The 19,310-nt window shown below is 32.7% G+C and overlaps 1 protein-coding gene across 3 annotated transcripts in view; it reads left to right on the forward strand.

Moving 5' to 3' along the window:
* The window catches only part of LOC124359712 (biorientation of chromosomes in cell division protein 1-like 1), a 46,136-nt gene that overhangs the window by 19,496 nt on the left and 7,330 nt on the right, over nt 1-19,310 (forward strand). For 2 of the 3 annotated variants that reach the window (XM_046812678.1, XM_046812679.1), the window contains exons 4-8: nt 813-961; nt 9,015-9,047; nt 9,711-13,067; nt 15,053-15,131; nt 18,943-18,994. In XM_046812678.1, the coding sequence (XP_046668634.1) occupies nt 813-961; nt 9,015-9,047; nt 9,711-13,067; nt 15,053-15,131; nt 18,943-18,994 (3,670 nt within the window). The remainder of the gene's footprint in view (nt 1-812; nt 962-9,014; nt 9,048-9,710; nt 13,068-15,052; nt 15,132-18,942; nt 18,995-19,310) is intronic. The other variant, XM_046812680.1, reaches the window with a different exon arrangement.

Raw genomic sequence — 19,310 nt, forward strand, 5'->3', positions numbered from 1 at the left:
CAATGATTTATCAGATCAAAATAAATAAGAAGTTAGTGTCATATAATTTATAGTCCTGTCTTGCTTAGCTGTTGTGAATGAAAAAAGTTATCTTTAATATTATCTTTTAATTGTATGAAGGTATGAAATTCAAACTTGTTAAGCTTTAAGCTAATTAAAACCCAGTTTAAAAAAGTTAGAGAGGGTAAACCAACAAGTGTTCAAAATGACAACTTATTCTTCATTGTAGAGCCTGAAAGTTTACAAAATGTGAATGCTGAATACCTTCAAATTTGTTAGACTCTTGAATCAGGGTCCCAGCTTCCATAATTCTTACGACAATGTCCTTAGACAAGAGTTAATTACACAAGCTGCTTCACTTGTTCTCAAATTGAAAAGTCATATGGCAAAAGATGTAGGGTTTATGTGGAGGCCATAGGTTCAATCCACCTTCAGAAACTAAGTTCAAGTCCTTATAATCATCATTAGCAAACCGAGCTGGTTCTCCATCATGCTGAAATCATACCACCATTAATGTTTTCCTGAATAGGCATTTTTTGCAGTAATGAGGCAAGACCCCTGTAAGAAATACAAAGTATGAGCATTTAGCCTGTTAAATAAACTGTAAGGTTCAGTCAGTGTAAGATTTAGAATGTCAACTCATACATTCTCAGAAAATATAGAGGGGTATATAGTTTATGGTTTCTCTATTCAATTCAATTCAAACATCTTTATTCATTTAGTAACGTAATTTTTTGTTGTGAAATAAACTTGGAATAAAATTGTTCATCTAAAAAAGTATATATAAATATATTTTGATTGTTAATGTTTAGTATCGGGCCCGAGATTTCCTCCTGTACCAAATTCTGAAAGCATGAAGCCTCCTGAGCCTCTGGAGGACAAGGAGCCACCTGAAGAAGGGAAAGTTCAATCTGGTTCCCCAGAACAAGAGGAGACAACTAACAGAAACTATGTTGTTGATGTAAGTTATTTAAAAAACAAAAATGTAGAACACATTAACTTTTTGTTTGTCCTATGCTATCAGTTAATAGTATCAAAGCTAATTAAAACTGACCTTTAGTTTAACCCTGTAAGAATAATTTAACTTCAAATACTTTTACTCTCTTATTTTTGGTTATTGTCTCACGGAAAATATCTCATTAAAAAAATAAGAATTGAAAATCTTTTCGTTTTTCTTTTAGTTTATAATTGTGAGTATTTAAACAATTAAGTAGAGTGAATAATCCATAACAACATTTCTCTTTAACCAAAAAGCATTTTTATCTGTATTAACCCTTTAAGTGCCAGAGATAAAATCGAATCCATGTTGAAAAGTGCAGAGTTATTTTTTGTGTGACTATGCGAAAAGTGCCAGGGGGTTTTGGACAAAAACGCAAGGTTTTAGAAGAAAATGTGTATAAACTTTATATTTTATCGTAAAAAGCTTCTGTTTACTTCTTTTTAAAGGTAAATGTACTAGGTATCAGAAACTATTAAACATTTAAATTTTTATTTTATTTTTTAAATAAAAAAATCACTTTAAACAGCAACATTTCTACGGAAAAAAAATTAAATAATTAAATAAATTAAATTGAAATAATTATTATAAAAAAAGTTTATTTTGAGATTTTATTACTTTTATGATAAATAAAATTTAAAAACAACCCAAAACCATGTGTAATAACTTAATATTGTAACGTAAACAAAATTTTTATAAATAGTTAACTGCTAGAGATTATTTTTACTAATATACAAGGTTTCATAAAAAAATTTACTTAAAATTTATTATTGATAATTAAAAGCTTCTTTTTAAAGGTGAATAATTGTTCATCAGAAAATATGTAACAATAAAGTGTTTATATAATTTAAAGAAATAAAAAAATATTTTAAACAGTGTGTTTTCAACGGAAACAAAATAAAACTCCAGTTTAAGGTAAAATAACTAATATAAGAAAAGTCTATTTTTAAATTTTAATACTTTTATGATAAAGAGCATTAACAAACACCTTAAAATCATGTGTCATAACCTAATATTGTACAATAAACATAATTATACAAATTATTCAAGTGCTAGAGGTTTGTTTTGCTAAAAAACGCAGGGTTTTGGAAAATATTCACTTAAAGTTTATTTTTCACTATAAAAAGCTTTTTTTTATTCTTTTCAAAACTTTAATACTTTAATGATAAAAGCCATTTAAAACAATGCACAATCATGTGTAATATAACAATAATTACTAAAACGAAACTCAAAACATAAACATAACCTTATTCAGGCAATTTTCAAACAAACTCCACAACACTGTCTTCATGGATACTCGGAAGTGACTGTCAACACTTTTTTTATAATTTTAATATCTAATATGTAGCAGTCCCGATTCACTCAGCCTAGGTCGGGGTCTATAAATCTTACCAAACAGATCAGAATCTCTGGGGAACCTTTATTCATTAAGAAAAAGAAAAGGGCGCCACCTTGTTTTCCTCAGTTTGGGGTATTAGGGCCAGAACAAGGAAAAGACCCGTTACTGAATTTGCCGAGATGGGATGTTAAAGACCAACCAACATGAAACAAAAAAAAATGATAATAGGTATAACCATTAATAATAATTACTAACATAAACTATAAACAAACAAACAAAATCAATTAATAAATACTAAGTTAAACTATTAACCTTTAAGTAAAATTACGAACAAATGCATTGGCTTTTAATGAAAGGCGACGTATTATAATGAGCTTGGTTTATTATCGCTAACAGGAAACTCAGCGTTCCAACAAGTACAAGACAAATCAAATGCGAGATAATAAATGTCTTAATACTAAACCAGATCTGAAGAACAGAATATAAATAGTTAATACCTTGGCCGGCCGCTAAAGCTATTGGAATGGTACCACAATACACAATAACAAATAAGTCAATAACTACACATACACAACAGATGTAATATATATAAAGGTAAAACTGAATGACATTAACTAATTATTAAAAAAACTACGCCTGCGCAAAAGCTCCTTGTAGCCGAAGTCCAGTTACGCACAAATATGTCCTTCACCAACGGCTAACTCTGTACAATAAAGTTCGTAGCGACAATTTCGCAAAGACAGGTTTGTGTTGCCTCAATTATATCAATTACTGGTACCAGTTTATTAGGTAAAATTGAAGTTCTACTTATCGATACACAGTTCATCTGGTAGAACGACCAGCACAGCGGTAGGTAGGTAGCACCAATGCAGCAGGTGATCCAGGTATGTAGGCAGCAGGTAGATTAAGTCCACTGGCATATGCACACAGCAGGTTCAGCGTGCAGGTACAGGTACAGCGCAAGTGTAAGCGTGAGGTTAAACTCCCGTATGAATCCCTGAGTACATTCCAGGCAATAGAATCTAGGTATTTTAATCTAGGATTAAATTTACATTTATAGATGAGGACAACTTTACTATTATTACTTAGCAAATAAAATTTTAAAAGTGAGGAAAAATGTTACTCAATTCCAATCCTCAATTTGTATTACAAATGGTTTGGGTGGGCATTATTCAAATAGTAATTTAAGATTCAAATTTTATATTACCAATAATTTTTACAGATGCATAAAAGCAATAGTTATTTTACATTCCATATTATGCATGTTCATTATACAGTATAGAACATAACTGCATTTCATCTGGTTGGTCAAAAGTGTTTAATTAGCATTTTAATTCATTTAAAGCAAGTTTCTATAATCAACAGAAGTCAATTATTCATGTCATGTGTTAGGAAAGGTTTTCAACAAAAGCAAATTAAAACATCTTACCTCAGCTAAAATCCAGTAAAGAGCTAGGAGGGAGCAGTGTAGGGTAGGGAACAGTCTCATGTAGCTCTCGTGAACGACAAACTTACATTACCGTTGCGATTTCATGAGGAAAGAGGGATAGTTTTGCAAGGCATAACCTCTGTCAGGCAGTAGTTCAGTTCAACAGTCAGATTGAGTCAAATACATTGTATGGCCAGCTGGAGCTGCAGCATTGTTCTCTTACTCAGCTGATAAGACAATTTACAAGTTGATCAGGCTTGTACACCAGTGTGAATAATATTTAACTCTCCCTTCTGCCAATCCTTTGCCCGAAAATAAAGATGTTACAAATATAGCTTGGAAACATTTTAAATTAATAAAAACGCACAATTATATAACCTTAAAAACGCTCCACTATTCGTCTCGACACCGCGATCGTGATCCAACTGAGAAAGTGTTATATTTTAGTTAGTTGTTTACGTCACATAACAGCGTTAAAAAGTCGAAGTGATAGTTGATAAGGTTAGTTTAGTTAATGTATTGGCTTTTTGTATTATTATTCAGTATGGGATAAGTTGTAGAGGTACTACAAATGAAATAGAAATCGTCTTGCTCCGAGACTCCGGCACTCTTCGCATAGAAATGTGTCGTCTCGGAGCGAGACTCTCGGCACTCAAAGGGTTAATACAAGGGACGGATTATAAGTAATGCCTCTGAGATTATTACTGTGATAAATATCAAGATAACTTATCATTCTCTGGAACAATTGGTATAAATAACAATTTTAGTTAGGAAGTAATTAAAAAAGAAGAAGATTTTCACTCTTCATAAAACAAAACATATACCTAAATAAATGTACACATGCCAATTAAAGGAGAATGTATGGAAAAACCGAATAAAGTAAGTGAAGATTCAAGATTTTATTCATCATTTATCATACAGTGATGCAATAGATTTTGTAAATAGCAATATAATATAATTTTACTTTTTTATTGTTTGTTGAATTCTGTTTGTAACTACTATATTTAAGTGAAAGTTTAAATAAATATAGAATAACTTAATAAATATTTACAACACTATATACACTACACTGTAATAGGTTTAACATTAAAAACATAAATTATCAATACGTTAGAAGACATACTATATAACTACTATATTTAAGTGAAAACTATAACAAATATAAAACATTATAAATAGTTATAACACTATATAAACTACACTGTAATAACTTCAACATTAAAAACGTAGCCTATGAAACGTTAGGAAATACTATTTCAAAAATCCTGGAGGTATTTAATAATGATAATAAAGTCATTACAGCGTTCCTGGATTTGACTAGAATGTTCAACATTGTTTCCCATAGCAAGTTATTAGAAAAATTATCAAATTCAGGGATAAAGAATTTCCATAGTTGCAATCTTATCTGGAGATTTGTCAACAGTGTGTTGTAATAAAAACAGTAAATTTTCTGTGTTTATTATTATTACGATGTACTGTCACCATAACAAACAGTATCAATGATTAAACATCATAAAACAAAACACACACACACACACACACACACACAAACGCATATTCACAAGTAATACAAAGCACATGGTATCCAAATAGTTTGATAAAAATTCAAAAGATTGCAGCACCAACCGGACAGCAATTTCCTACATGTTTCCTTCCTACAGTGCCCCAAGTAATAAAAGATAACAGCTGTCATTATGACACACATGATATGTGGGAAATGAAATACCTCTGGCTTGGCAGTTATTCTAAAAAAACTAGTGTTGCATGATATATATCATGTGTGGCAGTTGGTAGTTTTACTAATGTTGCAGGAAATATCTCGAGCATGGTAGTTAATGGTTAAAAGAAGAACAAAACATAACATTTAATAGATATATAAAACAAAATATATTAGGAAAAGCTTTGCACTGTGTTAAGGAGTGTTTTTCTTTGACATAAATCTATATGCGTAATAATATGCATAAATCTCCAATCATTTTAAACATGTTGCTACTGGTACAGTAGAGTCCCGCCAATCCGAACTAATTGGGACCGAACCTTGTTCGGATTGACGGGAAATTCGGACTAGGCGGATTTTTGTTAAATAGTACCATTTATCAACTTTCAAGTGCAATTTACGTGGTTTTAAAACAATTAAATGCATACAATAATCAAATGCAATAAACAATAGTAAGTACGTATTAAACGTAATAATAATATTACAGCTTCCTGTCTTTGTACGGTAACATCGCGTGGTCGAAACTGAGTGCCATTGTTTGTGCGTAATGAATCTAGTAGAAGCCACCTGTCTGTGGTGGGCGGGGCGAGTTGGTCGGTGACCTTGAAACAGTGTGGCGCGCAAAACTATTGGACTGCCACTACCTCACCCCTATCCCCTCCACCACCCACCCCGGTGACGAGTGGCGAGACGACAGTTTAGTGCAATCTTCCATACGCGCAGCACGTGCTCTTACTGTGTATTCTGTAGTTTGTGGTTTGCAGTTTTGTTTGTTCTTTGCTCTGCTCTGTGCGTATATCTGATATCATTATGGCTAGTAAACGTAAACACAACTCGTGTACGTTAAAAGAAAAACTCGAAGTTCTCAAAAGACTAGACAATGGTGAAAGTGCTACTCAACTTTCAATTGAATTTGGTGTCAGTAAAGCGACGATCAGTGACTGGAAAAAGAAGCGGGCAAAAATCGAACAATTTTGCTCTGTTACAAGTGAAAACACTCTAGAAAAACGTCAAACTACTACTGTGTCATCGTATGACAAACTCGATGAAGCACTTTACTTGTGGTTTTCTCAAGAGAGACAAAAAGGCATTCCCATTACCGGCCCTCTTATTAAAGAAAAGGCGCTTCTACTAAACATCCTTATGGGAGGCGATCCGTCATTTTCGGCTAGTTGCGGTTTTTTAGATCGGTGGAAAAAAAGGCACGGTATCAGGCAACTGACTGTAACTGGCGAAAAGATGTCTGCAGACAGCAACGCAGCCGCAGAGTATCTTCAGGAGTTCAAAGAAATTACATCCTCCTACTCACCCCAGCAAGTGTACAACGCTGATGAAACGGGGCTAAATTTCAAAGCGTTGCCAACAAAGAGCCTAGCTTCAAGAGAAGAAAAGTCCGCTCCAGGATTTAAAATGGATAAGCAACGACTAACCGTATTAGCATGCAGCAACGCTTCCGCCACCAATAAGATACCTTTGATGGTTATCGGTAAATCCAAAAAACCTCGATGTTTTAAAAACATGAATATGAACGCTCTGCCGGTTTACTATAAAAACCAAAAGAAAGCTTGGATGGATCGTGCTTTGTTTCAAGAATGGTTTGAGAAACAATTTGTGCCCAACGTGAGAGCCTACAATGAAGAAAATGGACTGCCTGATAGAGCGTTGTTACTCATAGATAACGCTCCGTCCCATCCGGATGACTTAGAGCTGGTTATTGGTGATATAAAAGCCATTTTTCTACCACCGAACGTTACTTCGATCATACAACCAATGGACCAAGGAGTTCTACAAGCGTTGAAGCAAAATTATCGGAAAGGCTGCTCCGAAGCCTGCTTGAGGAAAATGAAGACCTCACAATTCTCCAAAAGTTTAAGAAAATCACGATCAAAGATGTAATTTTCTGGGTGGCAGAGGCTTGGGAGAACACAAGCGTAGGAGCTCTGCAGAAATCTTGGAAAAATCTTTGGCCTGATCTGCAGTTTGTTGAAGAGGTTGTTCCACCGGTAAATGAATGCGAACTTCTTCCTCTTGTAAAAAAAATACCGGGATGCGAAAATGTAGAGAAGGAGTGTGTTGATGAGTGGACGGCTGTAGATGACAAAGGCTTCGAGGAGTACACAGACGAAGACATCGTGGCACAGGTGCAAGGAGTCCCAGCTGATGACTCATGTAGCAGTGAGGATGAGGGAGACGCCCAAACTACCGATATTGTTCCACACAGCGCAGCTGCAAGTGCCTTTGACCTCGCTCTACGCTACGTCGAGCAACATGCCGCTGCTACTCCCAATGACGTAATGTTCATTCGGCGTTGGCGAAACATTGCATCGTCCAGTCGTTTTAGTGTGTTGCGTCAAAAGAAGATCACTGACTTTAGGTCTTAAGAAAGTGTTGGGTTTTGCAGTGTTTTGTTTTACGTTTTTATCCCTTATTGTGTCCAAGTTAAAGTACAAATTATTTGCTAAGCCTTGCGTAGGGGTTTGTACATTATAAATACAGTACAGTACAGTACTATGTTTCATTTATTAACAGTATAAATTCCGTACAATGTATGTATCATCTAACGTTTCAAATGTAATTTCAGTTTCTATATGTCAGTAAGTAAATGCTTTGAGAAATAAAACTTACGTTTTACTATAATAACTGGTTTTAATTTATTTTCCTGCCTTTTTAGCAATTTTATATTTTCTCCTAGCCGTGTTCGGATTAGGCGGATTTTCGGATTGGCGGGGTTCGGATCGGCGGGACTCTACTGTATATAAAAATATACTTGTAAAAAATAAATTATGTTATATAGTACTTTTGACTCTATTTGATATATGAAATATTGTATAAATAAAAACAGTTTCAATTCAAATAACCATGTTAAAATTTTTATGGATAACTTTAATTCCAAATTAATTAAAGAAAATAAATGAGAATAGCAATTAATTGGAAGATTCTCTGTGCATAAAGTCACGTTACATTAATTTGTCAAAGACTTGTTGAACCATGTAAAATATTCAGTGATAAAACTTAAAAAAAAACTCTGTAAACAGAAAACTACAATATTCCAATGCATACTTCGGTGAATTCCAAATTGATTACTTGGCAATCTCATACACTAACCACAACGAAGTCATAAATGTTCAATTAAGAAATGCAAAAGGAATATTTTTATGAAATTACATATAGCCATTTAAAAAACACATTGTGTCCCATTTCAGTGTAATAAGACTAGATATAGAAAAGTTTTACTTTAATTGTTATTAAATGCTTGTTTAAAGTGTACACCAAAGTAGCCATAAACAAACACCACCATTTCTACTTTCACTACATCGAAAGATATTTTTTCAGACAGAGATTTTTTGTCCCTGTCATTTTATAAATAATAAGTTTGAATCTTGAAACAGTATTAATTTATTTTATGGAAGTTAACATTTGTTTTGTAAATAATACTTTGTATGTTTACACTATTATTTATACTCGTTGATAACATCTAAAACTATCAAATTTGATTTTTAATGACTTTTGAAATGTTTGCTTTTACTGGCAGCTTACTGGACTGCTCCGAGCTCGATATATCTGGGTAAGAGCATCTTACCTTTTCTTAAATACACTACTTCGTCCTCAGTACTGATTTGAATTAAAGATTCAATATATCAGTCCAAATAATTATAGTAGAGAAACTTAGTGAAGTAAGACATGAAGGTATGCAAATTTTGGATTAATATTTTTTAAGATCATAATGATCTCTTTCAGTTCAATATCTCACTATGTTAACAAAAAAATTAATTTTAAATTATTTTACACTCCAAAAAAACTGTAGTAAAAAGCTAATTATTTCTCTACTATATTCTATTTAACATTCCAGCAAACTATTTTTAATCAAAATGGCAGTTAAATTTTAAATTTAAATGCCAACGATGAATGTTGGCATTTATTATGTTATAGAGTATGGTATTATTTAACTGCTAGAATTAAGTTAAAAATAACAATATTACAGTAAACACAACTAAGGATATGATTAGCAGTTTGGCTATTTCCACTAAAAGTGAAGAAAAGTCTGTTCCTTGTACGAAAAGTTCAACATTGTGTAGAACTTTTGAATATTTGGCTCTGGCTTGATTGACTGTGCAGAATTCACCAACAGAAACCAATTCTATTACATCTTTATTGAATGTTAGTTTTGATATTGCTATTTCGTTTGTAAGGATTATGAGAGAAATTGTTAATATTGCTATGTTTCTAGGAAGATGACAATGAAGAAAATCCTGATGAGGATGATGAAGAATCTCCACCTTTTGAGCCTCATTCTGAAAGTGATCGACTTATACTTGGTGTAAGAACGGATTCTTCAGATTCAATCAGCAACGATAGTCAAGTGGTGACAACAATTGTGGATGATAACTTGGAGGATAGAATTGACAGCAGTGGTACAGCAATAAAAGAGGAGGGTGGTGATAAAGAAGTGAAGAAAGAAGATGAGTACAGTAGTGATGAATATGTGCCTAAGACTCCGACAATCAACATGGAGGGCTCTGATGGAACTGTCATTGAGTTCAACTCGATCAGTGAATACAAACAATATCAGACCAAATATGATGAAGAAAGTTTACAAAATGTTGAAGAAGAGGTTGTCTCCAGTCAGTGGTTGGATGATTCCAGTAACCCTATGAAAGAGGAAAGAAATAGTGCTGAAGAGGAATCTGAAAGTGTATCCCTTAAAAGAAAATTGAATATTGATCATTTTGATGAGGCAAGTAGTTCAAGTATAGGTAAAGGTAGTACCAGTGATGAAGGAAAATCCAACACTTATCTTAATTTTGTACATAAAAAAATGAAAGTTGAAGAAGATGACCAAGATTATGAAACAGCAAGTGAATTCAATCTTAATGAAAATGAAGATTCAAATCCAGAAAAATCTAAATATATGGCGGATTTTAATATGAAGATTTTAGACAGTGAACAGAGAGAGAAATATAAAAAAAGTGATGGTTCCAAAGAATCTGGGAAAAATCATCGCCGTCATCATGGGACTAAAGATCATAGAAGCTCAAGTCATCACAATACAAGTTCTAAAGATAAGTTATCTGAAAAAGAATATAGAGAAAGCTCTAGCTCAAGCACTCATTCTTCTAAAGATAAAAAGGATCATCATAAAAGAGATGAGAAACATAGTCAATCTAGAGATCGAAGCAAAGAAAAGGAAAGAAAAAAAAGTGAATCGTCAACAACAAAGCATAGTGATAGAGATAGACATGATGATAAAGACAAAGAAAAAAATATAGATAAAAGAAAAGTACTTAAAAGTGAGACTAATAATAAGGATCAAGATTTGGCAGAGAAAGACAAGAAGGAAAGTAGAAATGAACATAGAGATAAATCAAGAGATCATAACGAGAAAGAAAAAAGAAAACATGATAACCATGACAAGCATTCTGATGGAAAACAAGACCATGATTCATCCCATAGGCATGATAAGGATAAGAGAGATAGTGTAAAAAGTTCGAAGCATAGTCACAATTCAAGTAGACATAACCATAAAAGTTCTGAAAGATACAAATCAGATAAGGATCAAAAGCTCAGACAGCCATCAGATAAACACACATCTCATGATAAAAAGTCTGAGAAACATGATTCCAGAAAAAAAACAAGAGAACACTGCAAACCTAGCAACAGAGATAATGAAGGAAGAAGATCTACTGATAGAGATAGTAATGGTCCAAGTGGTAGAAGTCAGTCATCCAGTCATTCTTCCAGTACTTCAAGGTCAGCTACATCAAGGTCTCGCAATGAATCTACAACTGGAAATGGGGATAGAACAACTTCAAATAGTGACAACGCAGTGTCTGATAATATAGAGACACTTTTTGATGAAGATGTCATAAGTGAACCAGGTATTGCCTCTCCAGACCCTGAACCGTATGAAGACTGTTGGAGTGAAATCAGTGCGTCCGAGTTTTATGATTCAAAGGAAGAAATGATGGAATCAAGTTTCGAATCAAATGAAAAAAATAGTCAAAATGTTGAAGAAATAAGTGAAATCCAACGTATTAGAATTGAAAATAGTCATCCAGAAACAACTGATGGATGTGATGTAAATCATACATTTGATCAATCACAAACGGAACTTAATGAAAGTCATAAGAAAGAACACTTTCATGACTATGATAAATGTGATAACATAACAGATGATGTATTAAAAAATCTGGAAGAAAATATTTGTGTTGAAAAAGATGATATGGAAGAAAGCTTTACAAATCCTACTTGCTCAGTTCATGATACATCGTCAGAGAAGGAAAACATAGAGCAAACTGTTAATTACAAAGAGGCAAGAAACAGTATTAATGACTTATCAAAAAATATTGATCAAAAAGAAGCAAAGTTTAAAAAACCTAAAATTGCAGCTAACATTTTTGAAGTAAAAAAAATCATGCAAGCAAGACGTAATTTGAAACGTATGGAAAAGAAAAGATTGAAATTATTAACGAATAATAATCCTGACATTTGTATAACTGAAAAAACTGCTTATGGAGACTGTACTGAAAAACCTCCAGATGAAACTTTTACTGGATTTGAAAATGTAACTTCTTACAAAACTGAAATGTATGATTGTTTGATCAAAAGGTTGAGTGATGAAATTGATTTACTTACAGTTAAAGAAGAAATAAATCCTAATTTAATCACATCATTGATAGAAGTAAAACCAGAACTTGATGAATATATTGAAAAAGTTTTGAGGGGTAAAGTTCACCGTAAACTGCGAGTGCGCTTGCCTGCGATAAGTCATGAATATTATACATTTGATATTGAACAAAATGCTTATATTTTAACAAAGTGTAGAGAATATTCTCCTACACCACATAAGGAATTAATTGATGGTAATCTAAATAACCTTAACAAAGTTTCCCAAAACTATAAACATTGTATCACATCTAGTGAAAGTGAATTTAATCATGCCATTGATACATTCAATGGAAGTAGACCTAAATTAAAATGCAATGCAATTCAGAAAAACTCAATATCTAAACCTGTAATACACGATGTTAATGAATCTGGTATAATTGTTGAAGAAGAAGATAATAGCCCAGAAAGTAGTTCTGTAAGTGATGTAAGTTCTGAAGAAGAAAGTAACAGTCTTAACAGTCTTGAAACTGGCATGGTAAATGCAAAAATGAATTCTACTCATGACAATGTAACTACATCAAAAAGTGTTGCCCCAGCATTTGAGGACCCTCCTTTACCCAAAATAGGCGGGTTTGTTCTAACTTTTAACCAAACATATGATGAAATCTTGAAGGAAAGGGAACAGACCTCGATGAAAACAATAGAAGCTAAACCAACTCCTCGAACAGTTGTGAAAATCACAAATAGTGATACAACAGAAAAAGTTGTGATGAAAAAAGCATCTACAAATTTGCAAAATAAATCTCAGGTTCCTAGAATTACAAAATCTGAAACAGTTATGAATGGTGTAAGTGCAAAATCTACACCCGAAGGAAAATTACCTCCTTTGATTAGCAGGATAAAGAAATGCAACAACGGATTGTCGCCCCCTTCAACCAAGCCAGTCAATGGTATTATATCTGTGGATGATGTCTGTAAGGTAAGGAAAAGACCATTATTAATCTAACTATTTCTCCCTGTGTAGTTGTCTTTTTCATTAATCTACAATATCAATTGACTCGTACATATTCCCGTTTTATTGATTACTTATAATTTATGTTCAAGAAATTGTGTGATAAGTTGCAAATAATTGTGTAAAAATACTCAAAATGGAAACTTTGATTTCATTTATTAAAACAGTTTTATTTTTAACGATAAAACCATCATGAAAATAGTAAGTTTTCTAAAAAGTTTTATTGTTGAACCACACTGTTTCCATTATTGCCTATAAAACCTTTCCAAGTGTAGTTTTTCTATTGCTCTAATAAGCGAATTAAATAAACCTCAATTTCATATAATGCTTTTCAACAAAGTTTTCACCAACAGAAATATGTGGAAGGAAACATATTGATCAAAATAATAGATATGATTTTTTGTCACTCCTGGCTATTTTTAATTTCTAAACCTTAGTATATCTCACAGTATTTTATGCAAATTAATAATTAATGAATAGGTGGTTGAAATAGACCTGTGCCAATAAATTTTACATTATATTTTCACCCTAGATCTGTGCTGCAGGGTGTAATTACCTGCCTAACAAATCGTATTGATGATATTGTCCTGTTAATTGTTGAATATTCAAAATCATCACACCATTTTCAGTACTTCACAAGCCTCACCACGCCTATAAGAGCTGCACTAATTTTAAATTGTTGTATGTAGATTTTTCTCAGTGCATAAAAATTATAATTTTAAACATTATTTTTGAAAATTATATATGTATGCATTATTTTGAAGAAAATCCAAAATATACCAAAGTTGCTCAATTTAACGAGAAATATAGAGATGTAAATAGTATTTTAAATACATGAAAGGAATTTTCAATTCCCTTCAAAATTGCAAGGATAAACTAATATAATAGTATTTTTGTGAATCAATATATTTGTCCTAGTGTAAAAATCAATGGTATAATAAATTAATTTTCCACTAGAAAATATTTTGTGTTTTTCATAATTGATGAAATAGGAATTCCCACGGTATTAAATATACAAAAATATTTAAAAACTACCTTAACTCTTTGACTGGTGGATTTTTTTTTCTCAGTAAGAGCACCCCAAAAGTAAGTTTTTTAAAAATTTTATATTTTGTTTTTTTTATGTTATTTGCGTTTACCTCAGTATAAGTGTTATGAAAAACACTCAAACATGTTTTAATTTTTTTGTGTATTTATACAGAAATCAGTCTAATTATGCACAAAAATTATTATATTTACAAAATATGAGTATAAGATAAAATTCTTTGTTTGAAGGTTATTTTTGACGATGGAAGGATTGTGAAGATAAAAGATAAAAGGAAGATAAGATAAAATATTTAGCATGTTTTTATAAATACACTAAGGTACATGTTAGTAAGAGGACACAAGTCTCCTCAGAAATCTTTGATGGTATGAAAGGCACAGAAACAGTTGGGCACACAAACCAGAATGTTGTGATCGTAGCACATCAATGTCTTATCTCGGTGCCGCTGCTTGCCGATGCTGGTCTATCCGCACATGTGGCATGCTCTACTTGGTTTCTCTTTCTTATCTATAGCAGGAATTGTGGCGGGAATATGCTGAGCAGTGAGTCTCAGGAGGCATTTTAGCCAAAAATTCGTTTCTACATCAGCTATCCAGCTGTGCTAGTGAGAGGTTACAGTCGCTCCTTGTTGTTTTACAATAACAGTTTAAAATTTGTGATGTAATTGAAAATCCTGCAGTTGTGAAGCACTGTAATCACTTTTGTGATGTGTCTGAAGATGATAGCCTCGCTATCGAAAGGCCTCACAAAACAATAAAAGTTTTAAATATTGGTTTTACGTTTTTCATGTAATTTAACAGTGACCAATATAAGCTCCATCTACAGCAGATCTAAAGTTAGTTATAGACAAGAACTCTTAGGCTAATTTTATGTGTACATAATGTAAATTATTTTAAAATTTGTTTAGATTGATAAAACTCACAAGATACCTAAACAACAGATAAATGATGTGATTGGCATAACTGCAACTGTCATCAAGGATCAAGGTAATGATTGTTTTATTATTAATAAATCTTTAATTTTTTTAACTGTAAAAATATTTATTTTCTTATTTACATAGTGATGAATATTTGATACAAGCTTACATATTAACCCCTTGAGTGCCAAGAGCTGATTGAGTCAGCCTCCAAACTTAATTTGATTTCATTTATTACACCTGGTAAAAGCTCTTTACTAAATATGAGTTGACCTATGTAAGGGATTTTCAAAATTTACCTTCCTCTTAGTGCAGCGTCTGGAATCTGACGCTGTCACAGACTAGACTCTTGGAATATGGAGTCATGTTCATCTAAAGAGATCCAAAAAGATTGCTGAGAATGAGCTCTTTGCATTATTTTGACATCAGAGACTACAAAATATAGTATAATCTAGGTGAAGAGGTATTTTTATTATCTGTGCACATTTGAGTGCACTGCAATATTTTAGACACAATATCTAAGCATGGTTGAGCAATTGAGTTTTGTACTCATAACTTAGATATGGTGGGAAGGGTTTATTCACTATGAATCAAAGGAAGATGTGAACTTGAGCTAAACTCAATATTCACATTGAATTAACCCCTTCCCATCGTAGGTACATTATGTGTAGATTTTATTATTTAAATAAATATTACAAGTTATAACGTATACCCTCCCTCCCAAAATAATAAAACAAATATATTACCCCATTATTAGTATTTTTTTAAATTTGTTAATTATTTGGCAGAACACTATACAAATACCAAAAGAGTGCTTGACACAGGGATATGACATGTTAAAAAAACAACTTCATAATAAAAAAAAAATAGTGACTATGTTTTAACACGTTCGCTACCGACTCCAAAATTGGACTTTTAAAATAACCCTTTAGCAGATGACATAGAGGTTCAATTCGAAGAAGTACATGATGATTTAATGAATCTTAAAAACATTTCCAATGATTCAAACATCCATGATGATTATCAGGGTAAACAAGGCGTTTGGACTGACACAAAGACTGAACCTCAGGTCCACAATTTTACAGGGAAAGAACAGATACACATTCAATTGACAGATCCTGTTGAAAACTTTTTAAATATATTTGATGAAGATCTGTTAAAGAAAATTGTAGCTTAGATAAATACTCGTGCCTTATTAGTCCAGGGAACTCCTACTACCAAGCATTCAAACATGCGGTGGTGGAAGCCTGTAAATTTAGAGGAATTCAAGAAATTTTTAGGCCTCTCCATACTGATGGGAAACTTGTACTTCCCTTCCATGAAGCACTGCTGGTCAACTTGTGAACTTTATGACCACCCCATGTTTGGTAAAACCATGTCCAGAAATAGGTTGGAGGCGATACTTAGATGTTTATGTTTTTATAACCCTAACGTTGATTCTGCAGATGACAAACTGCATAAAATAAACAATGTACTGAAGCATCTTTTGACCAATTTCACAAGAGCCTACAGTCCTGGGAAGAATCTGTCACTTGATGAGGCCATGGTGTTGTAGCGGGGAAGATTGTCTTTTAGACAATATTTAAAACACAAGTGCCACAAATATGGCATTAAGCTTTATGAGCTTTGCATTCCAGATGGATATATTTTAAATATTCTCATATACACAGGCAAAGATACGAGATCAGATGCCGTAAAAGGACATTCCTTTGAAGTTGTTACTCGCTTGATGCAGGATTACATAGGTAAGGGCCATGCATTGTTCCTAGACAACTTTTACAACAGCGTGGACCTTACAGAGCACTTGATGCAGTGCAAAACCAATGTTTGTGGGACTTTACAAACAAATCGAGCAGGAAATCCGCAGCAGGTCATCACAGCAAAACTAAAGAAGGGTGAATGTATAAGCCGCCTAAAAGGAAGTGTAACCGTTATGAAATGGAAGGACAAACGCAATGTTTTGACAATGTCCACAACCCATAGACCCGCAACAGAAGAGGTAATTAACAAAAGAGGTGAAACCATAACCAAACCCTCAATGGTACTTGCATATAACAAGAATATGAGTGGCATTTAGCGCAGTGATCAAATGATTTCATATTATAGTACTCCAAGGAAGTCACTTCGTTGTTATGTCAAAATATGTTTCCACCTCCTTTATGCATCTCTCTGGAATAGCAATGGAATAGCAACTACATTCTATGCAATAACTGGGGAAGTAAGATGACCTATTTGGATTTTAGAGACACAATCATAGCACACTTCCTTCAAGTACATCCAGTGCCCTGTTTGTGTTAGGCCTAATGAACAGCACAGACTCTTGAAGGGGTACCGAAGAGTAAGGTTTCGTCAGTGCTTCAAAACTCAGAAGAGGAAAGCAACGATTTACTATTGTGAAGTTTGCACAGATAACAGTGGCAACAAAATTGGACTTTGCGCAGCCCCATGTTTTGGAGATTGGCATAAGGAGTAATCAAGAACTATGTAACGTTGTTATAAAACAACACATGCGTGACACACACAAAAAAACCCCTTAGAATCAAAAAATGGTTATTATAGTAAATTAGGCTTTTTTTAATTGATATAAATTCGAAATATAAATGAGTTTTAACAAAAAAGAGTTTCAGTCTGAGGGTATGATAGTTCATTTTTGCACTATCTGTAGTGAAACTACGTTTCGTATTTGGTCCGCTGGAAACATCCATGTGTCACAAATACGTGACGCTCGGTAGCAAACGTGTTAACAACATAGAAATGTCGCAAACCATGTTGTAGTTTAACACAGTTATTATAATAGTAAGCAAAATATTATTTACAAAAGTACGGCAAAAACTTGTTTTAACAATAAGTAATTTGTGTACTGTCCGATCAGCCGATAATTAATGATGCAGCAGATGTCTGCAAATTTGAATGTCAAATCCCGTTGATTGATTCTCGTAACCGAATCTTTGTTGAAAGTTTTGAGATTCAGGTTTGATCTATTACTTTTGTATGCACATATTTTTGAAATATTAACACTTTGGTTGTTTCGCAGTGATATACTGTTGCGGCCATTGTTTAAAGTTTGATGTTAATGATGAGGGTTTGAAAGGATATTGATAAATTCCCTTTGATTGAAAAAATATTCAATTTGTATTCCAGATATTTGCCATCGTTATATGTTATGTCCTCGAAAAATAGTGTTATACTTTTTGTACAATATAACAATGGTAAATATTGAAATCCTATTACCACTTTATATTGTTATGTGTCTTTTTTCCAAAAATTGTTAGCAACGATATTTTCATTTAAATTTAATTCTCCTCACAATAAAACAACTAATGCACTCAGTTGCTATGGCAGTGGTGTGACTTGTTTTTCCAAATTACTTGAAATTTTCAGGATCTCTTCATAATTATATTTACTTTAGATATTAAACTCTCAATATACTCATACACACACACACATATGTTTTTTTTATAACTGCAAACTAAAAAATATAAATATATAGTCATTAAAAAGTATGACTTTTTCAAGCTTGAAAATTTTTTCACTGAGAGACATCTATTAGGTGAAGACTAAGATGAATTTCAAGAAAATATCATGATGTATTTAAAGTTACAAATTTTAAAGTAAAACACTGCAAGAAAGTCAATTTGAGTGAAACATTTTTAAGAAAAATGTTGTGTTGTTATGATCAAACAAAGGGTTGAATGGCAAGATATCAAAGGGTTGGTTTCATGTTGGTTATTTGTAGTTTTGCTTTAAAATATACCGTAAAAATAGATTTACAGAAACAAATAACACATTCAATGTTGTCAACAAATTTGATTATCCAATAAAGCAAACTGTCTACTAATAGTTATATGTGTATAATTGTTTAATTGCTTATTTTCTTGTAGACAACCAAAGAAACCCACTTGAAGCAGACTGTGAGGACCAAAGACATCTGAAGTAAGTAAACAAATATACTAATTCAAAATATTACCCTAACTTATCTTAGAAATTGGAAATTATTGTAATAGGGAATTTAACCCTCCAATTAGAAAGTTATTAAATTTCCGACCTAACATCTCTTTATTTGCAAATGTAATTTAGCATATTAAAATGATTTAAATATTAATTTATAAGTGCACAATATTATATCAGTAACCATTTAAACTACAGTTTTATGCTTTGCACAACCCTCTGAGAGTTAGTTACTGGTTTGTGTTAAAGCTGTGGGAGGACCCAATTTAAATTAAAGGTGGTTGGCTTGGATGGAAGTTAA

Source organism: Homalodisca vitripennis, chromosome 4 (assembly GCF_021130785.1).
Source record: "Homalodisca vitripennis isolate AUS2020 chromosome 4, UT_GWSS_2.1, whole genome shotgun sequence".
Taxonomy (NCBI): Eukaryota; Metazoa; Arthropoda; class Insecta; order Hemiptera; family Cicadellidae; genus Homalodisca; species Homalodisca vitripennis.